We start from the raw sequence: 25,223 nt of genomic DNA on the forward strand, positions 1-25,223 counted from the left end.
TTTCTAATATTCCACTATTTTGTAATTTTTGTGACAATATGCTACATGTACTGTTCATCAAGAGGTTTCTTTCGTCCTTTTTTTTTTTTTTTTTTTAAGAGTTAGAGCCTCTTTCTGTCACTCAGGCTGGAGTGTGGTGGTGTGATCTTAGTTGACTGCAGCCTTGCGCTTCTGCGCTCAAGTGATCCTCCCACCTCAGCCTCCCGAGTAGCTGGGACATATATGTGCCACCACAACCAGATAATTTTTTTTTTTTTTTTTGAGATGGAGTTTTCGCTCTTGTTGCCCAAGCTGGAGTGCAGTGGTGCGATCTCGACTTACTGCAACCTCCATCTCCCGGGGTCAAGCGATTCTCTTGCCTCAGCCTCCTTAGTAGCTGGGATTACAGGCATGCACCACCACGCCCAGCTAATTTTTTTGTATTTTTAATAAGGACAGGGCTTCACCATTTTGGCCAGGCTGGTCTTGAACTCCTGACCTCAGATGATCCACCCGCCTCAGCCTCCCAAAGTGCTGGGATTACAGGTGTGAGCCACCGCGCCCAGCCCCGGATAATTTTTACATTTTTTAACGGAGACAGGTCTTGCTATGTTGCCCAGGGTTGTCTCCAGCTCCTGATCTTCAATGATCCTCCTCCCTCAGCCTCCCAAAGTACTGGGATTACAGGCATGAACCACCATGCCCAGCCTTTTCTAGACATTTAAAAATAGTTTTTATTCAGAAATTTTATTAAATGGGAAAGAAAAACAAATTTTATTAAATGGGTTTTAGACCTCAATATAACTTTTTTATCCCCTGCCTATGATACAAAAACATGTCCTGATTTATTAATTTTCTCCTACTTATCTGTCAGATGAGATTTGCACAGATGTACTGGCAGCAAACATTGAAATAAAAACCAAGGCTGTATTTCTGAAGCTTAGAAATATTTTAATGATATTTAAATGAAATATTGCATTTAAATGATACATTTTTGTTTTAGGGTTTGATATCATAAATATGCAACAAACCTGTATTTCTCATGGTTTATTTTATTAAATATATTGCTCACTCTTCTGCATTATCTTTTCTATATTACTGGTTTTATTTTCCTGACAATTATTAAGGATACCTTTGCCTATATCTTAAAAATCATTGGACTCTTTCCTTAAATGGTCAAGGCTAATTTGTGTACAAACAATAACTTAAACCTATCTTTGTGTGACTGTTTTCTGTGCTTACTATAGCTCAGTCACCTAATTCAGTGTAGTGCCATTGGAATTTCTTATTCTCTTTTCAGATTTTGATTAAACTCAGTTCAGTAATTAGGTGCTATGAGAGGTTTTCCTCTTTTTCAACCTCTTAGTGCTACATTGAGCTATTCCATTCTCATTAGCTTCTTGGAATTTCTCTTTCTGTGTCTGCCTACCCACTCTCTCTCTCTCTCTCTCTGTCTGTATTCTCATCTGTAAAACAAAGATAATAATAGTACCTCTCTCAGAATTGCTGTGAGAGTTAAGAGAGGAGAGAGAGAGAGAGAGAGAGAGAGAGATAGATAGATGTGATTGGCACAGAGCAAACAGCTTGTATTAGCTCTTATTGTGTTATATTAACTATTATTAAGATTGCTTTTTAATTCTGTATAGTATGTAAGATGTGGCTTATCTTTATAGATGCCTTTATTAGCTCTTTTCTGCGGTGGCTTAAAAATATAACACCTACAATTCACCAATTTACCTAATGTAATTAAAAGCACAAGAACCAGGGGTCATGAAAAACAGCACTGCTTATCCATTGGTAATATTTACAAATAACAGGCCCTTTGCATCAAGGTGTATAGAAAATATAGACTATAAAAAACCTGATATTGAGAATGAGTTGACTTCTTGAAATTGGGACTTTCCCTCCTTCATCTCGGTTTTCCCTGCAGTGCCTTTCACAAAGAAAGGTCCTCCATGATTTCAACAAAATCCAGTTGGCTCAAGGAATTATCAAGGCCTGAGAATTGTAGGTACCATCAGATTCTAATTACCCACAATGATAGAAAAGAGGCATAAAAATGACATGACACCCACAAGAACTCAGACCTCATTTAAACAAAACACGCTTGTATAAAAACTAGTAAATTAACTAACATGACTTCGTTTGGTTTCCATTTATCAACACCTTCTAGTAGAGGGGATAAAAACTGGGAAGATGAATAAGCTATAAATTGGCTATCAGCACAAAATGAACTGATTTCCTAGGTCTGAAATGTCATCTTTAAAGCAATATTTTATTTTGGCTTATTCTAGGGATAGCACTTCTTTGGCTAGCATTTGCTGGAATTTGATAATTGATGCTTCTGCTTTTGTTTGTATGTGAACTTAGAGAGGAATACGTTGTAGAATCAAAGCTTGTGGCAGGGCCAGTCCTAGGTGGGCTGGGATGTGGAGGATGCCACTACAGGAATGTTCTGTGTCTTCGGTGTCTTAATCAGCTGGCATGAGAATTAAGTTCCTTGAGGTCAGAAAACGTCTATACAACTGTATCTTCTTTCCCTAGCACAGTACCTGGAAGTGAAATTCTTATCTGTAGACCTAGTCCTTTCAGAATTAGCAGAGATAATTGTTGTCTCAGTGGATAGAGGGAGCCTCCCAGAGGATGGAGCAAGAAAGCTCTCTTCTTCCCATTATTATCTTATATTAATCTTACAAAAACTACCTGCCACTAAATACCATCTCTCCCTGCAGGAACATGTGTGTTTGGGCCCTTAGGAAACGCAGTGAGAGACAGCGACTTGTCACATGTTCTGGTTTAAATTTCTGGTGAGCAAATACTTGCTCTCCAATACCCAACCCCTAAGGAAAAGAGTTTAGACCTCAGAGCCTGGTTTTGTTGTTCTTGCTTTGCTGCTGCTGTTGTTTTTCCTTCAGATTTGTATGCTATGTTAATTGGATCTTCTTTGTAGATTTCCAGGACAACTCTATATAAGGCACATCTTGGTTGCCCAAGTTAGGAAAACACAACTAAGCTCATGAACCAAGTTCTCTATACATTCCTGCTATATGCAAGGAACTCAAGAGGAGCTTTGTTGATGAGGAAAAAATGAGTGGCTTCTAGCATGGAGTTGGAGTAAAGATTGCAGTAGGCACATGACAGGCAGTATTGCACTTTATGTTCAGTGGCTAGTTCCTCTAAAAGTCCTTCCTTTCCCACCACATATCTGGGAAGATTTTTCTTCCAAGTTACAGTCATTTGACAGAACTGCAATCTGTAAAGAGTTTCATCGTGTTCTGCTATTTCTCTATTTTTCCCTTTTGTTTTGCTTTTTTTCATTCGAGCTATGACTATGTTTGATGACTCCAGCATGAGCTCTTGCAGAGCCTTGAAAACTGTTTTTCAACTCTTCCCTTTAGGCTGTGTCAAACTAACTTCCTCCTTTTTATTAAAACAAAAACTAACAAATCTGAAAAAAAAAAATCTCCTACAAGCTTCTAGTAATAGGTACTCCTTAGCATGATTCACCATACCAGGATGTTGAAATTTAATTACGTTATTCCCACCATTCATTGTTTTGTTGTCCAAACCACTAACTTTCTGAATGTCCTGCTTTGTTTTCTTAGATAAACCATTGCAAGTAAGAATTGATCAACATTAAGAAACTTCTTTTCAAATCATGCAAAGTTATATGACTTAACTGATTGCTCTGGTTGAGGAAGTAGAACAGAATTGTTATCTTAGACTTATTCTTTTTTTGTATATGAGATTTACTGTTAATATTTTGGCCCAGATATTCTGGTGTTGGGGTCTTATCATCCTCTAGGCTTTTTTATTTCCAGACTTTTCAAAATCATGTCGCACTTCTCATTCCTGGCATGTATTTGGTTTCTACTTTAGGATTTAAGCTTTATATGATAAAATATTTTCACCATTGTGGCTACTTAGTAGTTAGAAATAAACAACTACCTACTTTCTTTTATTATTATTATTATTTAAGTTCTAGGGTACATGTGCCCCACATGCAGGTTTGTTACATAGGTATGTATACATGCGCCATGTTGGCTGGCTGTACCCATCAACTCATCATTGACATTAGGTATTTCTCCTAATGCTATCCCTCCCCCAGCCCCCCACCCCCTGACAGGCCCCAGTGTGTGATGTTCCCCACCTTGTGTCCATGTGTTCTCATTGTTCATTTCCCACCTATGAGTGAGAACATGCGGTGTTTGGTTTTCTGTCCTTGTGATAGTTTGCTGAGAATGATGGTTTCCAGCGTCATCCATATCGCTGCCAAGGACGTGAACTCATCCTTTTTTATGGCTGCATAGTATTCCATGGTGTATATGTGCCACATTTTCTTAATCCAGTCCATCATTGACGGACATTTGGGTTTGTTCCAACTCTTTGCTATTGTGAATAGTGCTGCAATAAACATACATGTGCATGTGTCTTTATAGTAGCATGATTTATAATCCTTTTGGTATACACCCAGTAATGGGATCGCTCGGTCAAATGCTATTTCTAGTTGTAGATCCTTGCGGAATTGCCACACTGTCTTCCACAATGTTTGAACTAATTTACACGCCCACCAACAGTGTAAAAGCATTCCTATTTCTCCACATCCTCTCCAGCATCTGTTGTTTCCTGACTTTTTAATGATCGCCATTCTAACTGGCATGAGATGGTATCTCATTGTGGTTCTGATTTGCATTTCTCTGATGAGCGGTGATGATGAGCATTTTTTCATGTGTCTGTTGGCTGCATAAATGTCTTCTTTTGAGAAGTGTCTGTTCATATCCTTTGCCCACTTTTTGATGGGGTTGTTTTTTTCTTGTAAATTTGTTTGAGTTCATTGTAGATTCTGGATATTAGCCCTTTGTCAGATGGGTAGATTGCAAAAATTTTCTCCCATTCTGTAGGTTGCTTGTTCACTCTGATGGCAGTTTCTTTTGCTTTGCAGAAGCTCTTTAGTTTAATTAGATCTCATTTGTCTATTTTGGCTTTTGTTGCCATTGCTTTTGGTGTTTTAGTCATGAAGTCTTTGCCCATGCCTATGTCCTGAATGGTATTGCCTAGGTTTTCTTCTAGGGCTTTTATGGTTTTATGTCTTACATTTAAGTCTTTAATCCACCTTGAGTTAATTTTTTGTATAAGGTGTAAGGAAGGGATCCAGTTTCAGCTTTTACATATGGCTAGCCAGTTTTCCCAGCATCATTTATTAAATAGGGAATTCATTCCCCATTTCTTGTTTTTGTCAGGTTTGTCAAAGATCAGATGGTTGTAGATGTGTGGTGTTATTTCTGAGGCCTCTGTTCTGTTCCATTGGTCTATATATCTGTTTTGGTATTAGTACCATACTGTTTTGGTTACTGTAGCCTTGTAGTATAGTTTGAAGTCAGGTAGTGTGATGCCTCCAGCTTTGTTCTTTTTGCTTAGGATTGTCTTGGCTATGTGGGCTCCTTTTTGGTTTCATATGAATTTTAGAGTAATTTTTTCCAATATTGTGAAAAAAGTCAATGGTAGCTTGATGGGGATGGCACTGAATCTATAAATTACCTTGGGCAGTATGTCCATTTTCACGATATTGATTCTTTCTATCCATGAGCATGGAATGTTCTTCCATTTGTTCGTGTCCTCTTTTATTTTGTTGAGCAGTGGTTTGTAGTTCTCCTTGAAGAGGTCCTTCACATCCCTTGTAAGTTGGATTCCTAGATATTGTATTCTCTTTGAAGCAATTGTGAATGGGAGTTCACTCATTATTTGGCTCTCTGTTTGTCTGTTATTGATGTATAGGAATGCTTGTGATTTTTGCACATTGATTTTGTATCCTGAAACTTTGCTGAAGTTGCTTATCAGCTTAAGGAGATTTGGGGCTAAGACGATGGAGTTTTCTGAATATACAATCATGTCATCTGCAAACAGGGACAATTTGACTTTCTCTTTTCCTAATTGAGCACTCTTTATTTCTTTCTCTTGCCTGATTGCCCTGGCCAGAACTTCCAACACTATGTTGAATAGGAGTGGTGAGAGAGGGCATCCTTGTCTTGTGCCAGTTTTCAAAGGGAATGCTTCCAGGTTTGCCCATTCAGTATGATATTGGCTGTGGGTTTGTCATAAGTGGCTCTTATTATTTTGAGATGCGTTCTATCAATACGTAGTTTATTGAGAGTTTTTAGCATGAATTGCTGCTGAATTTTGTCGAAGGCCTTTTTTGCATCTATTGGGATAATCATGTGGTTTTTGTCGTTAGTTCTGTTTATGTGATGGATTACGTTTATTGATTTGCATGTGAACAACTACCTACTTTCAGTCAAATTATCTCATGCTTGTTGTCAAGTTGAACGGACACTAGACAATGTAAGAAGTAAATTTCTAGACTATGCAGATTTTCCTGGGTGAGGTTGAAAAGAATATTGATCTCATCAGGTGACCTTGTCAAGATATTTAATTTCTCTCTTCTATACTTATTATAATTTAATACATTATGGATGTTTGTTTATTTAAGTTTACTACATTCATGAAGTTATTTGAAGGATGAACTAATGTTGGTAGTGATCTCACATATTCTCAGATAGGAGATTCCAGATAAGTGCCAAGTGGTAAGAACAAAACAGGGTTCAACTGTTAAATATTAAGAAAGTGTTACTCAGTGGTTTCAGTTTGTTCAGAAGTAGTGCAGGCCACCTCAGATGACCAGAATTACTTAGATGCTTTTGTTATGCTAGCATGACCTAAAAATCTGCTTGGGAACTAAATATTTGGGGCTCTTTTGTTTTTACTGACTAGTGCATGACATCATAATTTCTGCCAGTGTGCCCTGCTTTCTGGTAATTCAGCTCTTACCCCCATTGCTCCTCTCCTTTTCACATCCTGGCTAACCTCTGATCAGCCTTCAGAACCTGCATTTTGGGCGGGGTGTCCCTGTTTTGGGTGCTTCCTTTCTACCTCGTGCTTCCATCCTAACCCTACTGGGTAGTTTGCACCTGCTTATTTATTGGTCGTTCTCTTAAACAAGACCACAAGCATCTAGAAGTCAAAACCATGTGTTGCTCACTTTGGAATCTCTTGTAGAGGACCCATGCTCCATGATCCTTACAGCAAGGATGGTAAATCCGCAGTGGTGTAGGACTGTCTGCCTGTCTGCACATCTCCTAGAATGGTAAGACGGAGCGTGCTTGTGGTGATTGCTTAAAGGAACAGGGAGAGGCAGCATGGCACACTGTTCAAGAATAAGGACTCTGGATCCAGCCTGCCTGAGAGTAAACCCTCACTCTGCCACTTTCTAGCTGTGTAACTTTGAAGAAGTTACTTACCCTTTCCGTGCCCAGTGCCCCTCATCCGTAGAATGAGGATAGTACATACTAGGAGGCTGTTGTCAGGATTAAATGAGATAGTATACTTCAGCTGTTTAGAATCATGCTAGTTCATAGTAAACACTTACTAAACGCTAGCTACTATTTTTAGGGATACTGACCCTAATGCAGAGTATATTAATGTATAGTATATTACCTTATGTAGTCTATTAAGGTTAGCCACAGAGAAATGTATGTTGAAATGTTGGAGACCTAGTAGAAGAGATAATTGTTTTAAGACACTTGGCTCTCAAGTAGAAGGCACGTTTGAAGGGGACCTAGCATGAAACCATAAGGCTTGGCAGGGTGCAGTGGCTCATGCCTGTAATCCCAGCACTTTGGGAGGCCAATGTGGGTGGATCATTTGAGGTCAGTAGTTCAAGGCCAGACTGGCGAACAAGGTGAAACCCTGACTCTACGAAAAATACAAAAATGAGCTGGGTGTGGTGGCGGGTGCTTGTGGTCCCAGCTACTCAAGAGGCTGAGGCAGGAGAATCACTTGAACCCGGAGGGTGGAGGTTGCAGTGAGTTGAGATCGCACCACTGCACTCCAGCCTGGGCAACAGAGGGAGTGAGACTCTGCCTCAAAAAATAAATAAATAGATATAAAATAAAATAAATAAGGCTTGTGTAATTTAAAAATTGTTGGTCACCTCTGTCATAGCATTGAGTTAGAGATAAGTAATAATTTAAAGTTGTCAACTGGATACTCTTGGTTTGATTCTAAAATGTGTTCAGGTAGGCTACTTGAAGACTGAATAAAATGTCAGATACACTTTTTTTTGAGATGGAGTCTTGCTCTGTCGCCCAGGCTGGAGTGCAGTGGCAAGATCTCGGCTCACTGCAAGCTCCGCCTCCTGGGTTCACGCCATTCTCCTGCCTCAGTCTCCCGAGTAGCTGGGACTACAGGCGCTTGCCAGCGCACCCGGCTAATTTTTTATATTTTTGGTAGAGATGGGGTTTCACTGTGTTAGCCAGGATGGTCTCGATCTCCTAATGTTAGGTTCACTTTTGATTGACCCAAGCTTCTTTTGCTGCAAGTCCATCTGTGTATTTTTACCTCAACACAAAGCCACGTACACCCACATCCACACACGGATTCTTGACCCATGCTTAGCAATACTGGCCATGCCCTAAGGCATCTCAGGACAGTATTTGTTATTTTAGGAATTTCCCATCTTGAAGCACAGCCTTCTCTGTGATGTCAGTTTATTCAGACTTCAAAGTCTGCATGTAAACCTGTTATTGTGCCTACTGTAACTATTATGACTCGGCACCTCATTTCTCACTTACGGCCAAGCAAACCCCCCAATTATCCACACACGAATGGAGATCAATGGCATGGATGGTGCTAAGCAACAGATTTGGTTTTGAATTGAACTATGTGACTTTGGGAACATGAGATGTTCCTTTTACATTACAGTTTACTTTGGCTAACAAAGATTAGATAACATTAGATTTAGTCCTACTGTGGATGGTTTTTAAATTTCTGTGAATAATTTTCAAGAATTAGTACTTCGTGTAGACACTCACTGATCACTTTACACACTATTAGAGAGGCAGGTGGTGGAGAGGAGAAGGATGAGGTTTTGGAGTTTGACTCAGCTCAGATCCTGGCCCGGGCCGTGGTCCTGGCCCTTACTCTACTGTTATATTAGGTATATTGCGGTTGCCTTGACTGGATAACAGAGGTAATATTTCCTGTTCTGAATGTTAAGAGGATTAGAGAAGATAACATATTGGGGAGATATTGGCCCAAAGATATGAAATTAGATAGTTAGATAGGAGGAATAAAATATATACATAATTTAAAAATGTATATATATATACACACACACACACACATACACACATATATGTATATATATAGACCAGTTTTATATCTATTTATAAATAATTTATAAATAATTTATACATAAATAATTTATAAATAATTTATACATAAATAATTTATAAATAATTTATAATTTATACATAAATAATTTATAAATAATTTATAAATAATTTATACATAAATAATTTATAATTTATACATAAATAATTTATATAATAATTTATACATAAATTATTTATAAATAATTTATATATAATTTATACATAAATTATTTATGTATAATTTATATAATTTATACATAAATAATTTATATAATAATTTATACATAAATAATTATATAAATAATTTATACATAAATAATTATATAAATAATTTATACATAAATAATTATATAAATAATTTATACATAAATAATTATATAAATAATTTATACATAAATAATTATATAAATAATTTATACATAAATTATTCATATAATAATTTATACATAAATTATTCATATAATAATTTATACGTAAATTATTCATATAATAATTTATACGTAAATTATTAATAATTTATATATAATAATTTATAAATAATTTACATTATATAATTTATATATAAATTATATATAAATAATTTATATATAATAATTTATAAATAATTTATGTTATATAATTTATATATAATTTATATATATGTTATATATAAATTATATATGTTATATATAAATTATTTATATATGTTATATAAAAATTATTTATATATAAGTTATATAAAAATTATTTATATAACTTATATATAAATTATTTATATATAAGTTATATATAAATTATTTATATATAAGTTATATATAAATTATTTATATATAATATATAATAATTTATAAATTTACAAATTTATTTATAAATTCATTTCAGCATTCCTGATTGCCTAAATATGTTTCCTGAATTTACCTTTGGACAATTTGTAACATATTAGGTTGGTGCAAAAGTAATTGCGTTTTTGTCATTACTTTTAATAGCAAAAACTGCAATTACTTTTGCACAGACCTAATATTTCTGCTTCCCTAATTAGTTAATGAGCTAAATAAAATCCTTGAAACATGTTCATTTTAGAAAATACAAAGAAAACATCTAGAAAGCATCCACCACAGTGACACATGGTAGGTAATCAATCCATGTTACCTGTTATTAATATATACAATTTATAGAATTCTGAACTACCCTAATGAAAATCACAGTGCATGGAAGGATAATGGTCATATGTCTGTTATAATCTAGCCACAGAAAAGCAGTTTTTTTGTTTAGGTACTCCCTCCCAAATGTCTTTATTTTAGGTTTCCTAAATGCAAGAATTCTCTATGAAGTTTCCATATATAAGTAGACACTTATAATTTAAATTTTTCCATCCTACTTTAGGCACCATTTGGGAGGCACCTGTCACTATTTTGCAAGTCTTATTGGATGCCTTGGGTAGGAAGTCCTTTGGCATCTGCCAGGCAGTGGGAGAGAACCCAGCAAAGGGGGAGGCTGAGCGTCTCATAAGAGAGACTGGACCGTGGCAGCCTCAGAGAGATACGCAGGATCAGCGGGCACCCCACATAACTGGGGCCCCAAAAGAATGAGGCGTATTTTGGGGAAAGGCAGATAATTGCTGTAGAATACTTATTTATATAAAAATAAAATCAATTCATGCAGTTATATAGACCTTAGATTATATTTAATATAAGACAATGCACTGAAGAAAAAGTTTTATGTTAGACCAATAGAATTCAATTTTGAAATGTTAACTTTGATAATATATGCGTGTACTTTCTGGATTTTAAACTTTGTAAAAAAAACTTATGTAGTTATTTTAAGGTAATTGGAAAATGTATTTTGGCTGTTACTACTCTTGATTAAAATGAGGAGCAGGACAATATGTTTGAAAAAAACACAATATTGAAGGATGACAAAAGACCTGGCTCCTAGCTCTGTGACCTTCAGCAAGGTCACTTCACTTCTCTGGGGATCTTAAAAGGATGAGGTGCTTTCGTTTGTTAAAACTGATCTTGCTTTGTTTTGGGAGGGGCTGTTTTTTCCTTATTCAGCTCCAACATGCCCTGATTTTAATTAGTATCCTCACCTCTTTTTGTGCCAGAAGAAAAGCCAGCCCCAGGGCATTCAGAAAAAAATCCTATGCCCTGAAGCTCTTGAGCCACTGAGAACTTAATGAGCCAGGGAGAGAGACAACTCCCATCTTTCTGAAATGACAATTAAAAATATGTTGCATTGATTGGGTTTTTTATATTTATAAAATCTTTTACTTAAAGTGTACATAAAAGGATGATGGCATGACAATTAAGAGCTTCGGTTTGGAATCACAGTTATGGGTTTTAAATCCTGGGTCTGCCATTTACTTGGCTGAGATATGAAGGAACAAGTAATTTAATCTCCCAGAGCTTTAGTTTCCTCATTTGTAAAATAAGGATAGTAATACCTATCTCCCAGGCTTGTGATGAAGATTGAATGTGGTAATGTTTGTAAAAAAATCTTAGCACACACAGAAAAGTCCTAGTACAACGAGCTGACAGTAATAGTAGCTATTGTTAGCTACTACGGACATTGACTTGAACCACATCTGAGTGTGTTTGGGAGAACCACGGTAATGTTTACTTTGCAAAAACATGCTCTTTTTATTGTTTGATCACACTTTACTGTAATTATTGGTTTAATGTCTGACTATCCCCACTAGACTATACAATCTGGATCTGTGAGCCAGGGCCATGTCCCTCTTATCTGCCCTGAACACCTGAATAGCACAATACCTGGCATGTCATTTCTGTGTAGGTAACCAGAGGAGGTTATACCAGCTCCCCATGGATGGCAAACCTAACTCAGAATAGGGATTTGGGCGCCAGGAAGACAAAAGTAGGAGGTGAAAATAAGTTGTTTAGCATTCCATTTCCTTAGGATTACTCTAAATGGCTCAAATACAAGTTGAAGTATGAAATGCATAAGAATCAAGGTCTCCAGGTTGGTGTAGCCCTGGCCAGCTCAACGTGAAATGAGAGCCATGGGCAACAGCCTACAGCACCATATACAGCCGGGTGGAGAGTGACTTCACCTTAGATCTTTATGGTTTCTTCTTTGAGAAAATAATAAGTGGTTATCTGTGTTTTAATTTGTTAGAAGTAAATTTGTTCCACATTCCTTGTTTCCAAAGCCACTCAGTGACTTTATTAATGTGTATTGAAGTTATACGCGCAGCTTTTGATTAGTCCATCAACCAAGATCCTCTAAAAACAATGTTTTCCAGGCTGGGCGCGGTAGCTCACGCCTGTAATCCCAGCACTTTGGGAGGCTGAGGCGGGCGGATCACGAGGTCAGGAGATCGAGACCATCCTGGCTCACACGGTGAAACCCCGTCTCTACTAAAAATACAAAAAATTAGCCAGGAGTGGTGGTGGGCGCCGGTAGTCCCAGCTACTCGGGAAGCTGAGGCAGGAGAATGGCGTGAACCCAGGAGGCAGAGCTTGCAGTGAGCAAAGATCGCTCCACTGCACTCCAGCCTGGGCTACAGAGCAAGACTCCGTCTCAAAAAAAAAAAAAAAAAAAAAGACAAAAACAATGTTTTCCTCCATAAATGAAGTTATGTCCTCAACCTGAAAGTCATGGATATGGATTGGTCCAGTGTCATGTAGATTTGCAACCTTTCAGAATAATGAAGAAACTTTGGTATTAGTCATAAAGAGGGCACACTCTGAGCAGGAAGGCTGGCCAAGGGCCAGGAGGATATTGTTCACAAAAGACCTGCAACAGAGAATCTGAAATTTGGATAATCTTACCAAGGTGTTGAAATCAGCTTCTTAGTGTTACCGAAAAGGAAGAAAGATTTCCAGACAGAGACTAAATAAGTCTCCTAATCAATGTGAAAGAATATGTGCCTTGGGAACAAACTGGAGTGGATATTATGTTCATCTCTTTCTCAATCCTGTCTTTCAATAACACACGTCAGTTTTTTTTTTGTTATTTTTTGTTTTTTAAATTTATTTTTATTGTGTGTGTGTGTGTGTTTTTATTATACTCTAAGTTCTAGGGTACATGTGCACAACGTGCAGGTTTCATACATAGGTTTACATGTGCCATGTTGGTTTGCTACACCCATCAACTCGTCATTTACATTAGGGATTTCTCCTAATGCTATCCCTTCCCCCTACCCCCACCCCCAACAGGCCCCCGTGTGTGATGTTCTCCACCCTGTGTCCAAGTGATCTCATTGTTTAATTCCCACCTGTGAGTGAGAACATGCGGTGTTTGGTTTTCTGTCCTTGTGATAGTTTGCTGAGAATAATGGTTTCCAGCTTCATCCATATCCCTGCAAAGGACATGAATTCATCCTTTTTTATGGCTGTATAGTATTCCATGGTATATATGTGCCACATTTTCTTAATCCAGTCTATCATTGATGGACATTTGGGTTGGTTCCAAGTCTTTGCCATTGTGAATAGTGCCACAATAAACATACGAACACACATCAATTTTTGCCAGATACAAAGAGAGAGGTGTGAATTAAAGTCACTGTTGAGTAAGTCTGTGATATGTGTCTTTCAACAGAAAGAATGAAAAGTCTCTGAAAGAACAAACAAGGGCCTTCACATCCAAATTGTTAAAAAAAAAAATACTGGGGTAGATGTATGGTTTCTGAAATCATCTCCAAATGGATACTATCTATTAAATGTTTGTCTCCAACATAGTTCACATTGAAATTCAAATGGAAATGATTTTTTCCTGGGAATAGAGTCAATATGTAGTGACTTAAGATATTTTTCAAAAAGGGGCCATGTGTGGTGGTTCACACCTGTAATCTCAGCCCTTTAGGAGGCTGAGGTGGGTGGATCACCTGAGGTCAGGAGTTCGAGACCAGCTTGGCCAACATGGGGAAACCCCATCTCTACTAAAAATACAAAAAATAGCTGGGCATGGTGGTGCACACCTGTAATCCCAGCTACTCGGGAGGCTGAGGCAGGAGAATCACTTGAACCCGGGAGGTGGAGGTTGCAGTGAGCTAAGATTGCACCACTGCACTCCAGCCTGGGCGACACAGTGAGACTCCATCTCAAAAAAGAAAAAGATACATAAAAAAGGATATATTTAAAAAGATATTAAATATTAATATAAGCCAAACTCATGATTCCTAAATTTCTCCAGAAAGTTTCAATATGGCTTAAATTAACATAGACCCAATTCCTCATCCGCCTGGGTAATTTATCCTGTGATTTGTAGCAATACTGTGTCTGTGTTTGTAATGCTCCTTTCAGTGAACTCCCTGTGCCAAGCTATGCTTATGATTTCTATCATCTTCATCCCCCAACTGGCCACTATTAATAATCAGATATTTATTTATTTGTAATCAACCATGGTATCTGGCACTGGCATTCTATTTTAGTGAAGCTCAATATTTTCAGAAAAATCTCAGACCATGTTTTCAGGGCATATTTACACTAAGAGTAATACTAAGGTATAGTTTCAGGAGAGAAGATAGCCTAACCTGTACTGGGAAAAAAGTAGAGAAAAATAGAAAGCATTATGCAATTATAGTCATCCTATAATAATGTACTTCATGAAGAATTTTTCAGTTATGCTCATTCCTTTAGTTGTCTGCAGTAAAAAGGGTGCCAACAGACAGATCTGATGCCATCTTCTAGGATTTCCAGGTGTTTCAGGGGCCAAATGACATGCACCTCCAGTTTGGCAGGCATGCTGCTTGTTGTCTGTGCATAATCTCATTAAAACAACATAAAAGCAGGGCTGACTGCAGAAATCCAGGGCATCTTTTTCAGATGTGTAACACAATATTTAATGAAAGTATCTTTTCTGAAACTCCCAGGTCAGCACTCCTGATTTGGCCAGCTTTTTTCACCTGTGGACTTCCCTGCTCAGTTCTCGTGTGTGTGTGTGTGTGTGTGTGTGTGTGTGTGTGTGTGTGTGCGCGCGCGCGCGCAGATTGAGGGTGTTTTTCCTCACTTGTACAAACCCTCTGTCTCTGCCATTGCCCCGTAAGGGAACCTGCTGAAGTTTCTCAGATGCCAGAGCACAGTTAGTGCTCCAGGGCAGGAGGGGCTTCCCCCTAGTTGTTCTGTTGCAGCTGTTCCTTGCCCCATCAGTCACCCTGATGTCCCAGGAAAGGCAACACAAGAGTGAGTAAAGAAAGGGTCACAGAGCAGCATTTCTTGTGCACGTAACTCCATCCTAACTGAAAATGCACAAGTGGGCCCTGTGTCCCTGATCAATGTGATATGTGTCTTAAAGTACTGAGGTTCACTAAAACAGGAAGCCAGTGCCAGGTACCATGCATGCTTGATTAAAAGCACGCCCTGCTTCCTGCTCCCCTGGCTAGTGATGGGCCCACCCTATTACACCACCCTGCCTGCAACTCAGACCACACCAGAAAGCCTGCCCATGGGCATAGCCAGAGTTCAGAGATAGTGACACTTCAAGTAGGAGGGGGTGCAGCAAGGCTCAGGACGACCCCAGGCAGCACTGGGTGGCCTTGATCTGATACCGAAGCCTGGCCTTGGCTCCCCTGCACCCTGGGGAAGGAACTAACCTTGGGCCCTATCTTGCCTTCCCCTGGACCTCTTACTCTCTTGCCTTCATCTCCCCTATGGATTCTGTGCAATCAAAACAGGCCCTCCGACCCTGGCTTTATTTTACACTGAAAAGCACCGAGATTTCTTTTGCCTTGCAATGGAAGTTTATGGGCCCCAAATAAGAGTCACTCTTTATAAAAACAAACAAACAAAAACCTACAATCAACCTATTCTTCTGGAGAAAGCTAAACAAACATGAGAACACACATAGTCCCTGAGATTTTGGTGTACTTTTCTCATTCCTTGTTCTCTGGGTGAATATATCTCCCCTGAAAGGATTTCCTCTTCCGCTACTGCAAGTGATCTTGTTTTTTGTCCTCAGTAGCACTGTTCATACCTTTGTTTCGTGGCCTTCACAGGGGAAGGACTGTCTTGTTTATCTTTGCATCTGCTCCTGCTGCGGTCATCGGCAGAGCACTGTGACCTGCCATATGGGAGATCCTTAATAGCAATTTATCACTAAATGATAGCTATTGATTCATTTCCCCACTAGACTGCAGCGATTAGTGACAATTTGCACACAGCAGGTGCTTAATAAACATTTACTAAATTGAACATGAAAGCAAAAGCAACCTTTCATTTTCTGACTACAGTCTGCCTAAATGATTTGCGCTGCAGAACAGAATAAATAGATGGAAAGCTTGGCAAGGTTAAGGCAGAGTGCGGAGGAAAGGTGCTGGCTGAGTCAGGAGACCCTGGCTGTGACTACTTTTGCTCCTTGCCCCCGTGGATGCCCTCATTTCCTTTCAGGATGTTGGGATGGTCTAATGGCTAAAAAAACACTTTGGGAAGAGTTTACAGCATTTTACAGACACAAGGTGTTATTATTTCCTTTACAATTTTCAATAGCAAAAAAACATAATGAGCATTTAGTAAATGTTGACTATCAGTGTTAAATACTGTTTACTCTCCAAATAAGTGAGCTGTAATACTTGTGTAATGCTTTCTCACAGGTATGAATTAGGAGCTGCTCTGTTTATTGGATGGGCAGGAGCCTCTCTGTGCATAATTGGTGGTGTCATATTTTGCTTTTCAATATCTGACAACAACAAAACACCCAGGTATGAAAAAGAGACGAAAATGACCTGTTAAAAAGTAGAATGCTATCATAAATCATTACATGTGGGACAAATTACAGATAGTTCATATGACTCTTAGAAACTCCCAAAATCCGGAATTGGAAAAGGTTAGCAGTACAGTTAATTTTTTAAAGTTTTACCATTATTATATTCCAAAGAAAATTCTAATGTAGAAATAAGAGTCTGAATATGAGGACATGTTCTTCACTTTGGCCTCATCACAATTTTCCTCTAGGTAGGCAGGAATGTTGATGGCCTCTACTAAGTCTCCTAGCTTCCAGGAGGATGAGTTTTAAAACATGGTTTTCTAAGAGGATAACTGAACAAATGACCAAGTCATGAGTTTCTTCTGCAGAGATTCTCCATCCCACTCAGAAATGACACTGAAAATACTTCTTGGGGCAAGAGGAGAGAACAAAGCTATCTAAGAAAGAGGAAGACTTACATTTAGATATTGGCAGAGACAGGCTGAAACAGTTTCTTCCCATTTTTGTTTGCCCTATGTGTAGAATAGAATCTACCAAACTATGTTTTACCTTTCAGATACGCATACAACGGGGCCACATCTGTCATGTCTTCTCGGACAAAGTATCATGGTGGAGAAGATTTTAAAACAACAAACCCTTCAAAACAGTTTGATAAAAATGCTTATGTCTAAAAGAGCTCGCTGGCAAGCTGCATCTTGAGTTTGTTACAAAAGCGAACTGTTCACAAAAGCCCTCCCATAATTAACACTCAAAACTATTTTTAAAATATGCATTTGAAGCATCTGTTGATTGTATGGATGTAAGTGTTCTTACACAGTTATATACTAATCATTTTCTGTTGTGGCTTTCTATAAAAAATAAACAGGTTATTTACAGGATTTGTAAAATGTTTTCTACATTTATATAGAACATGAAAAGCATTTAATACCAAAGGTTCAAGAAGTATTCGTACTCTAGCCTTTTTAATCATTCATAGATAGAAGTCTTTGTACCCACTCCTTATGTTTCTTTTCATTCATAAACAGGTATGTAAGGAACAATGTCATAAACAGCATGGAGGCAATCTGAGAATATTCCTCAAAAGGTGTCCACGTTAAATAGACATGTTACTGGCTGCATACAGGCAAATTCTAGTTTTTGGTTTTTTTTTAGTATTCTACATTTATTTAAAAAGCTAAATATTTTTGTTGAAGCAGCAAGTTATCTGGTAGAACTTAACTTCTACGGGATCAGAGAGGATCTTGCTCATTCATGGCCATATCCACATGCCCACGGCCGCTCAGTAGATTGTTGAAAAAGCAAAGCCACACCATTCTCTTTGACGTATGCAGAGAGTTACGTAGCAGCAGGGGATGTTCTCTGATTTATTCCACTGGCACCATTAGTGAATATTTAGTTGTTTTCATAAATGATGCTGTAATGAAGACTCATGTACATATTTAGCAAATTCTGGTTTCTTACATGTGTCTGTCATGACTGTAATTCATTATGACTGCTCCAGGAAAGGCTAATGGGGCCAATATATTATTGCCTGGCATGTGGCACATCCATGTTAAGGGGCTGAGGTGTCCCTGGCACGGAATGCAGAGCCCTGAGCTAGGGCATCAGCAGAAGCTGAGATAGAGATATTGGTCGTGGTTGACTGTGGAGCCAATTAAAACCTGTTTATGCCTAGTGTTCCATTATTGGAACGCTAAGCATGTGGGAGTTATTTATATCCTACTGCTCAAGGTCATCGCCAAGGTGTGACTGGAAAAATTCAAAAAATTGCAACCTCAGGCATAAATGGGTTAAGGACATCCCAAGCCCAAGTGGTACGTGCCTCACTCAGAACCAGAACTGATGGGCTGAGTTCTATCTAGGTGTGTCTTCCAGAACCTGTTTACGGAACTAACTGGGTAACTGAGAGACTTGTCATTTCTAAAGACATTTAAGTTGCTCCAGGGATTTCTGAACAAAGACAAAGGCTGATTCCTAGAGCCAGCCCTATATAACATGCCCACAAGGGCAACAGTTATCACAGTTAATACACGCCTTTCATGTCCTGTCTCACTCACTCCTCACAGCCATCCTAGGAGATACATACATATTGTTTTCATCTTGCATTTACAGAAAAAGAAATGAAAGCAGAGAGCTTAAATAATTTGCCACAGTAATGTCGAAACTAGACCTTTGAACCAAGGCAGTCTAGGGTAAAATATAGTTTCAAAGTATGAATAAGAATTGGTATTTGTGTTATCTTTGAGTAAGAAACTGTCCGATACGAATCACAACGTGGGTGAATGTAGTATTTTCCTGAAGTGTGAAAGACTTAAAAAAAAAATCACATTGTTCAGAGGTGCTCAATGGAAAGAAAAGGAAATGAACAAGTTTGTTAAAAAATAAAAAATAAAAAAAATTCCACACCTTGATAATCCTTGAAATATCTTTTGCAGAAATACAAATTAACTGAAAGACATAAAGGTAGATTAGGTCCTACAGGCCAGTGTGGGACAGGGTTGTGTGGGTGTGCATTTCAAACAAATTTGTTATTCAAAAGTGGTGAAGATAACGCTTAGATTACACTGAAGAATTTAGGGAGGGTGGGGGATGAAGGTCTGTTAGTAATCAGAAACACATTAGTTGGGCATCAGTAAGGGGCAACATAAAGGAATGGTTCCCCTCAAAAACGAACAAACCAAATTTTATACAAGAAATGAAATGCAGCAGGGTGCGATAGCTCACGCCTATAATCCCAGCACTTTGGGAGGACAAGACAGGCAGATCATTTGAGGTCAGGAGTTCGAGACCAGCCTGGCCAACATGGTGAAACCTCATCTCTACTAAAAATACAAAAAATCAAGCCAGGCATGGTGGTGGGCGCCTGTAATCCCAGCTACTTGGGAGGCTGAGGCAGGAGAATCGCTTGAATCTGGGAGGCGGAGGTTGTAGTGAGCGGAGATGGCGCCACTGCACTCAAGCCTTGGCAACATAGTGAGACTCTGTCTCAAAAAAAAAAAAAGATACAACTAAGCATGTAAGTTAAAGGAGGGGCTTTTAAGACACAGATGTAGTGACTTAATTTAAATACTGGGTTTACTTAGCAAAAGTTCATTTCCCCAAGCCCTTCTGCTCAGGAATGAAAACATGGCAGACACAAAACATGGAATAGAGACCTGGCTTAAAGTCTCCCCTTGACACTTTGTACTTGTATGGCTTCTGGCAAGTTAATAACCCTTTCTCACACCTTTAGGATGAGGATTATAACAATAACTACATCGCAAAGTTGTAATTAAATGAATTAGTGCATGTTCAAAACCAAACCAGACCAAGTGGTTCAACAAATATCTGTTGAAGAAATAACCGAATGAACAAAGCGGCACACGGGCCATCTTAGGCGTGGTGTATTTTTGTAGATTGCCATTCTCTGTCCTACTACCTGAAACTTAGATTCAGCCTTCACTAAAGCTTTTAGAAACATACATATAAAGTGAGCATATCTGCATGAAATGGTCCCTATAGGAAGTTGGAAGGATTCTGTTAGAGGGCAGGAATGGGCTACAAGTAAAAAGGATCCCAGGGTGGGTGGAAACAGATAAAGATTTGTTCTAACCGTTAGGACAGAATGTCATATGGCATGGCAATCAAGGCCAGATTCTCCCTCTGTAAGACCCCTAATAAGTATAAATTTAACTCAGAATTCATCTCTAATAACACAGCCACAGTCAGAGTGATGTAACAGAGGGCTTTACTGAAAAGGTTGACAAATGAAAAGAGATCTAAAACCCAACAAATCTTTTAGTTAAAAGGTTACTTGGAAACAGAATATAGTACCACCAAGTTATAAAAATGCAAAAAACAGCTTATATGAACTTTCTTTCGACAAAGTCATTGTTTAGGAATGTAACTAAATTACTTTTGAGGTATTTCATAATACATGTTGGGTATTTTAAATAGTAAAAAAAAAATACATATGTGAATTCAGTAATGACTCAAATATTTTCTATTTAGTCTGATAAATTAATTGGCACTTAAAATAACTACACTTTATTCATAAAACATCCAAGATAAAGAATATGCTATATAAAATAACCAACCATTTAATAGTAACATGCTTACAGTGGCTCAAAGCTGAATGTGACAAATGTACTTCAGGAAAATGTATTTAACATTGGACCTAGCTATATTCTAATTCTAAACTTACTTTTTTGGGGTGTGGAGGGGTGGAGTCTTGCTATATTGCTCATGCTGGTCTTGAACTCCTGTGCTCAAGCGATCCTCCCACCTCAGCCTCTCGAGTAGCTGGGATTAAAGGTGAACACCACCACACTCGGATTAAACTTACTTCTATATGAAAAATAACCAGACTAACTTTTAGGGATTAGTGGTTCTACCAATTCAATTTTAAGACTACTAACAGAATTTTATAATATAAATGCCTACGATATGACAGCATACATAAGAAAAATATTTTTTAAAGTTTTAGTAATTCAAACCAAAACATGCTGTAAGTTTTAAAAAATTCACTTAAAAATTAGTTGAAAAAAATACACTTAACACTAGAGTACCGTTCTGAAGAAAAAACTTTTTATGACTTCAATGACATGTTATTTTTAAGCAGCAGCAGAAGTCTTAAACACCTTTATATGCTTCGAAATACTGTTGATGATCTGATTTTCAATACTGTATTGGGTGCCATTAAAGAGACCATTGTTCTTTGAATCAGTCTCTGTGTTGCTGTGGGAAACACGGTAAGACAGAAGCACTGGAATCATGGAGGCAAATTGCTGAAACACTGTGATACTGAAATACTGTTGGCTTCTGGAAGAATCTTCTGACATGTGGCATTAGACATCTGAAGTGTCGCTCCAATCAGTCACAGTTACTAAGCTGCTTTTTAATGTGCTTGATTCATTTTCTTGAAGTCCTGTAAGTGGTGGAGAGAGGCAGAAGAGAAGGCCTCAATGGTTAAACAAGCACATTGTCAAGTCTATAAAAATCCATAATTTCATATTGTCATTAATCACTCAGTGTCTAAATCTGTTCATGAATCCTCATCTCCCAACCCCCATGAGCTATGTATAGGACGCCACTTTAAAATCCAACCGTGAATTAGTCGCATCTGTAGGATACACTCATAGGACCCTTGGATGCAAGCTTCCACCCTGCAGCCTACAAACAGCAGGGGCCACATCCTGCTTCCCACTCCTTCCCCAGCATTCAGCTCAGGGCCTGGATGTTGAAGGTGCTCAGTACATTTGTGTTGTAGTTACTGACTCTGAGTGAATAGATGGTAAAGAAAGGAGGATGAAATTAGGAGGCCAAGTAGAGTGTTAAAAACAGATTTTCTAGGGTAGATAGGCTTAACAATGAAGTCAATTTTAAAATGCCATGATTTTGAGCCAGTGAAATAGAGTGCAGAGAATTCCACTCAAGTTTGACTCTAGAAATGTGTTCCACCAGGAGCACAGGTTTATGATGTTGGAGGAAAGAGACAGGAGATGTCCTTAGGGCATCCTCTTGGCCCTGTAAAGAGTCACTGTAATGCAAACAGGTCTCCTGGTTTTCAATAATTAGAGTTGATGCTTAGACAGCACAGATAACTGATGCTAGTTATGCAACAGCTATGTTATAACTGGACAATGTGAGAGAAAAGGTAGTGTGAAGGACAGAGGCAGCAACAGCTTATCTTACAAACGGGCGAGAGGCTGCTGAAAATGGAAAGAGCAAGGGTGGAGACATGCAGGTATTAATTTAAAATTACAGGCTGGGTGCAGTGGCTCACACCTATAATCCCAACAGTTTGGGAGGCTGGGGCGGGAGGATCATTTGAGCCCAGGAGTTTGACACCAGCCTGGGCAACCTGGTGAGACCCCATCTCTTAAAAAAAAAAAAAAGTAATACAATTATAATTAGGAGTACAAAAACAGTGAAGAAGGCGTGAGAGGTGTGGTGGGTAGTGAAAATGAGCCAAGTCCCCATCTGTCTTTGCAGGACATCAACAGTTAATATCTAAAGTCAATGAATCAACAAAGAGTGGTTTAAGGCCATTACTGAGAGGCACAGAGGTACCACTAATGAAGGTGGTGCGATGGCATAGAGAAGCCTTCTGAACAACTCAGCTTTCAACATGTGCAAGAATTACTTTGACAAAAAAATCACAGTTTTCTAATTTAAAAAAAATTTACTAAGTTATTAGGCTTATCTAGGCTCTAGATTGGGGGATATGAAAATCATTTCAAGTAATTATCTCATAGTATTTCATCCCACTGACTACAATGCTACAAGAGAAACCTCCCTTGGGAGAAAATGAAGAAAAATATTTAATAGGGAAACAGACTAATTCAGAAAGACTGCCAGAAGAGTGGTCTCATTCAGGTATATGATCAGAAATTTTAATTCCTAAAAGGCATCTTCATGAAGAGAATATGTGTATAGACATTTTCAAAAATAATATAAAAGCTGGGCATGGTGGTGCACATCTGTAGTCACAGCTACTCAGGAGACTGAGGCAGGAGGATTGCTTGAGCCCAGGAGTTTGAATCCAGCCTAGGCAACATAGTGAGACACCATATCCTAAAAAAAAAAAAAATAAATAAATAAATAAATAAATAATTTTTTTTTTGAGACAGAGTCTCACTCTTTTGCCAGGCTGGAGTGCAGTGGCGTGATCTCAGCTCACTGCAACCTCCGCTTCCCAGGTTCAAGCGATTCTCCTGCCTCAGCCTCCCAAGTAGCTGGGACTACAGGTGTGCACCACCATGCCCAACTAATTTTTGTATTTTTAGCAGAGACAGGGTTTCACCATGTTGGCCAGGATGGTCTCAATCTCTTGACCTCGTGATCTGCCCACCTCAGCCTCCCACAGTACTGGGATTACAGGTGTGAGCCACTGCACCTGGCCAAAAAAAACAAAAAAATTTAAAGAATACAAACAATTTGGGGGCCACGAGTGGTGGCCCATGCCTGTAATCCCAGCACTCTGGGAGGCCAAAGTGGGAGGACTGCCTCAGTTACTGGGGAGGCTGAAGTGGGAGGGCTGTTTGAGCCTAGAAGGTTAAGGTTGCAGTGAGCCATGACGGCCTGGGTGACAATAACAACCTGTTTCAAAAATAAAAAATAAAAATAAAAATAAATTAAAAATTTAAAAACTAAAGATTAGTCCTATAATTAAATAAAAATAACAATATATATGAATCAGTAAGTTATACATATCCAATCCTTATTTAAATAACATAAAGAAAGCACTGACAGCGTTCTTTTTTGTCTGATGATATACTAGCATAAGTTAATTAGATATTTATAAAGATGAAACACAACTAATAAGAAAATGGATTGAGCTTGTATTAGAGGGGAAAACAGCAAACCTTCTCCCTTTGGCCCCTTAGGATTAAATGCGCCCCAGGCATTTAGCACATGAGCAAAATGTGGTTCATTTTTCACAGGTGGAGGTTCCTTCTGTTCTTTCCCAGATTTTTTTCCCAAAGATATCTCTTCCTCTAGGGATGATATGTCCCAGTCTTCATCCTCCACATCCGCACACTAAAAGAAAGGCATGGAGAATAATGAATGTTTCTTAGAAAAAAATGGTGCCCCTCAATCATTTTATTGGTTAGACTGAGCAGCTAACACTGAACCATAAGGAAAGAAATGGGGAACTATTAATACTTCCAAATCTAGTCATTTCTGCAGGGCAATGAAATGGATTTGGAAGTTGGTATTTTGAAATCTGAATCATCTCTTTTTCGTTTCTGCCATGGAGACATATGTTTCCTACTCTACCAATCATGAATGTAGAAAATTCCAGAAATACTACACTGTAGCGGTATGAAACTCTAAAAGTCAGGGTGCTCCAGAGTAGGAGTGAGGTCTGCTCTCGCTTCTTACCTCTGTGATAATAATGACATCTAACTGTGGGTACATCACACCAAGGCCTGCAGAAATAGCCTCCAACCGAAAGGTGCACAGAGTTCTGCCATGCCCTTCCTAAAGATGCTTTTGCTCCCTCTTGAATGACACAGGACTTTCTGTCATTTTTGTCTTGTGTAACATAAATAGTATTAACTAATAAAAGTAATTTGACAAAATGCCCTGGACTGGAGGACCAGTCAACACAGATGAGCTGTGCCTAGAAATATAATGGGAGAGCTCCATCCACAGAAACACTTCTGGCATCCTGGCTGTTAGAACCGCTGGGAAAATGTTTGGGCTTCTTCTCTAATGCAGAGGAGCTTGGGCTCCACCCTCACTTCGGCTCCCAAGTGGGGCTAAACCCTCAAAAGTACTTAAGGTCTCATGCCAAGGTAGTGGAGAAGATCTGAAGGACCCCAATTCTGGCCAGTCACAAATTTCTTTGTACAAACCATTTGATATCTGCAAGTATCAAATAAAACATGTTACAGGATCTTGAAAACC

General features: G+C 38.5%; 2 protein-coding genes across 15 annotated transcripts in view; one reads left to right on the forward strand and one right to left on the reverse strand.

Moving 5' to 3' along the window:
- Positions 1-19,240, forward strand: part of CLDN10 (claudin 10) — a 147,905-nt gene extending 128,665 nt beyond the window's left edge. For all 3 annotated transcript variants that reach the window (XM_054445900.2, XM_054445901.2, XM_054445899.2), the window contains exons 4-5: positions 16,717-16,824; positions 17,386-19,240. In XM_054445900.2, coding sequence (XP_054301875.1) covers positions 16,717-16,824; positions 17,386-17,500 — 223 coding nt within the window. In that variant the 3' untranslated portion in view covers positions 17,501-19,240. The remainder of the gene's footprint in view (positions 1-16,716; positions 16,825-17,385) is intronic.
- A 1,599-nt stretch (positions 19,241-20,839) lies between these two features.
- Positions 20,840-25,223, reverse strand: part of DZIP1 (DAZ interacting zinc finger protein 1) — a 63,384-nt gene continuing 59,000 nt past the window's right edge. For all 12 annotated transcript variants that reach the window (XM_054445908.2, XM_054445906.2, XM_063651061.1 and 9 more), the window contains 2 exons: positions 24,176-24,350; positions 20,840-21,735 (listed from right to left, as the gene is read on the reverse strand). In XM_054445908.2, coding sequence (XP_054301883.1) covers positions 21,656-21,735; positions 24,176-24,350 — 255 coding nt within the window. In that variant the 3' untranslated portion in view covers positions 20,840-21,655. The remainder of the gene's footprint in view (positions 21,736-24,175; positions 24,351-25,223) is intronic.

Source organism: Pongo pygmaeus, chromosome 14 (assembly GCF_028885625.2).
Source record: "Pongo pygmaeus isolate AG05252 chromosome 14, NHGRI_mPonPyg2-v2.0_pri, whole genome shotgun sequence".
NCBI classification, from domain to species: Eukaryota; Metazoa; Chordata; class Mammalia; order Primates; family Hominidae; genus Pongo; species Pongo pygmaeus.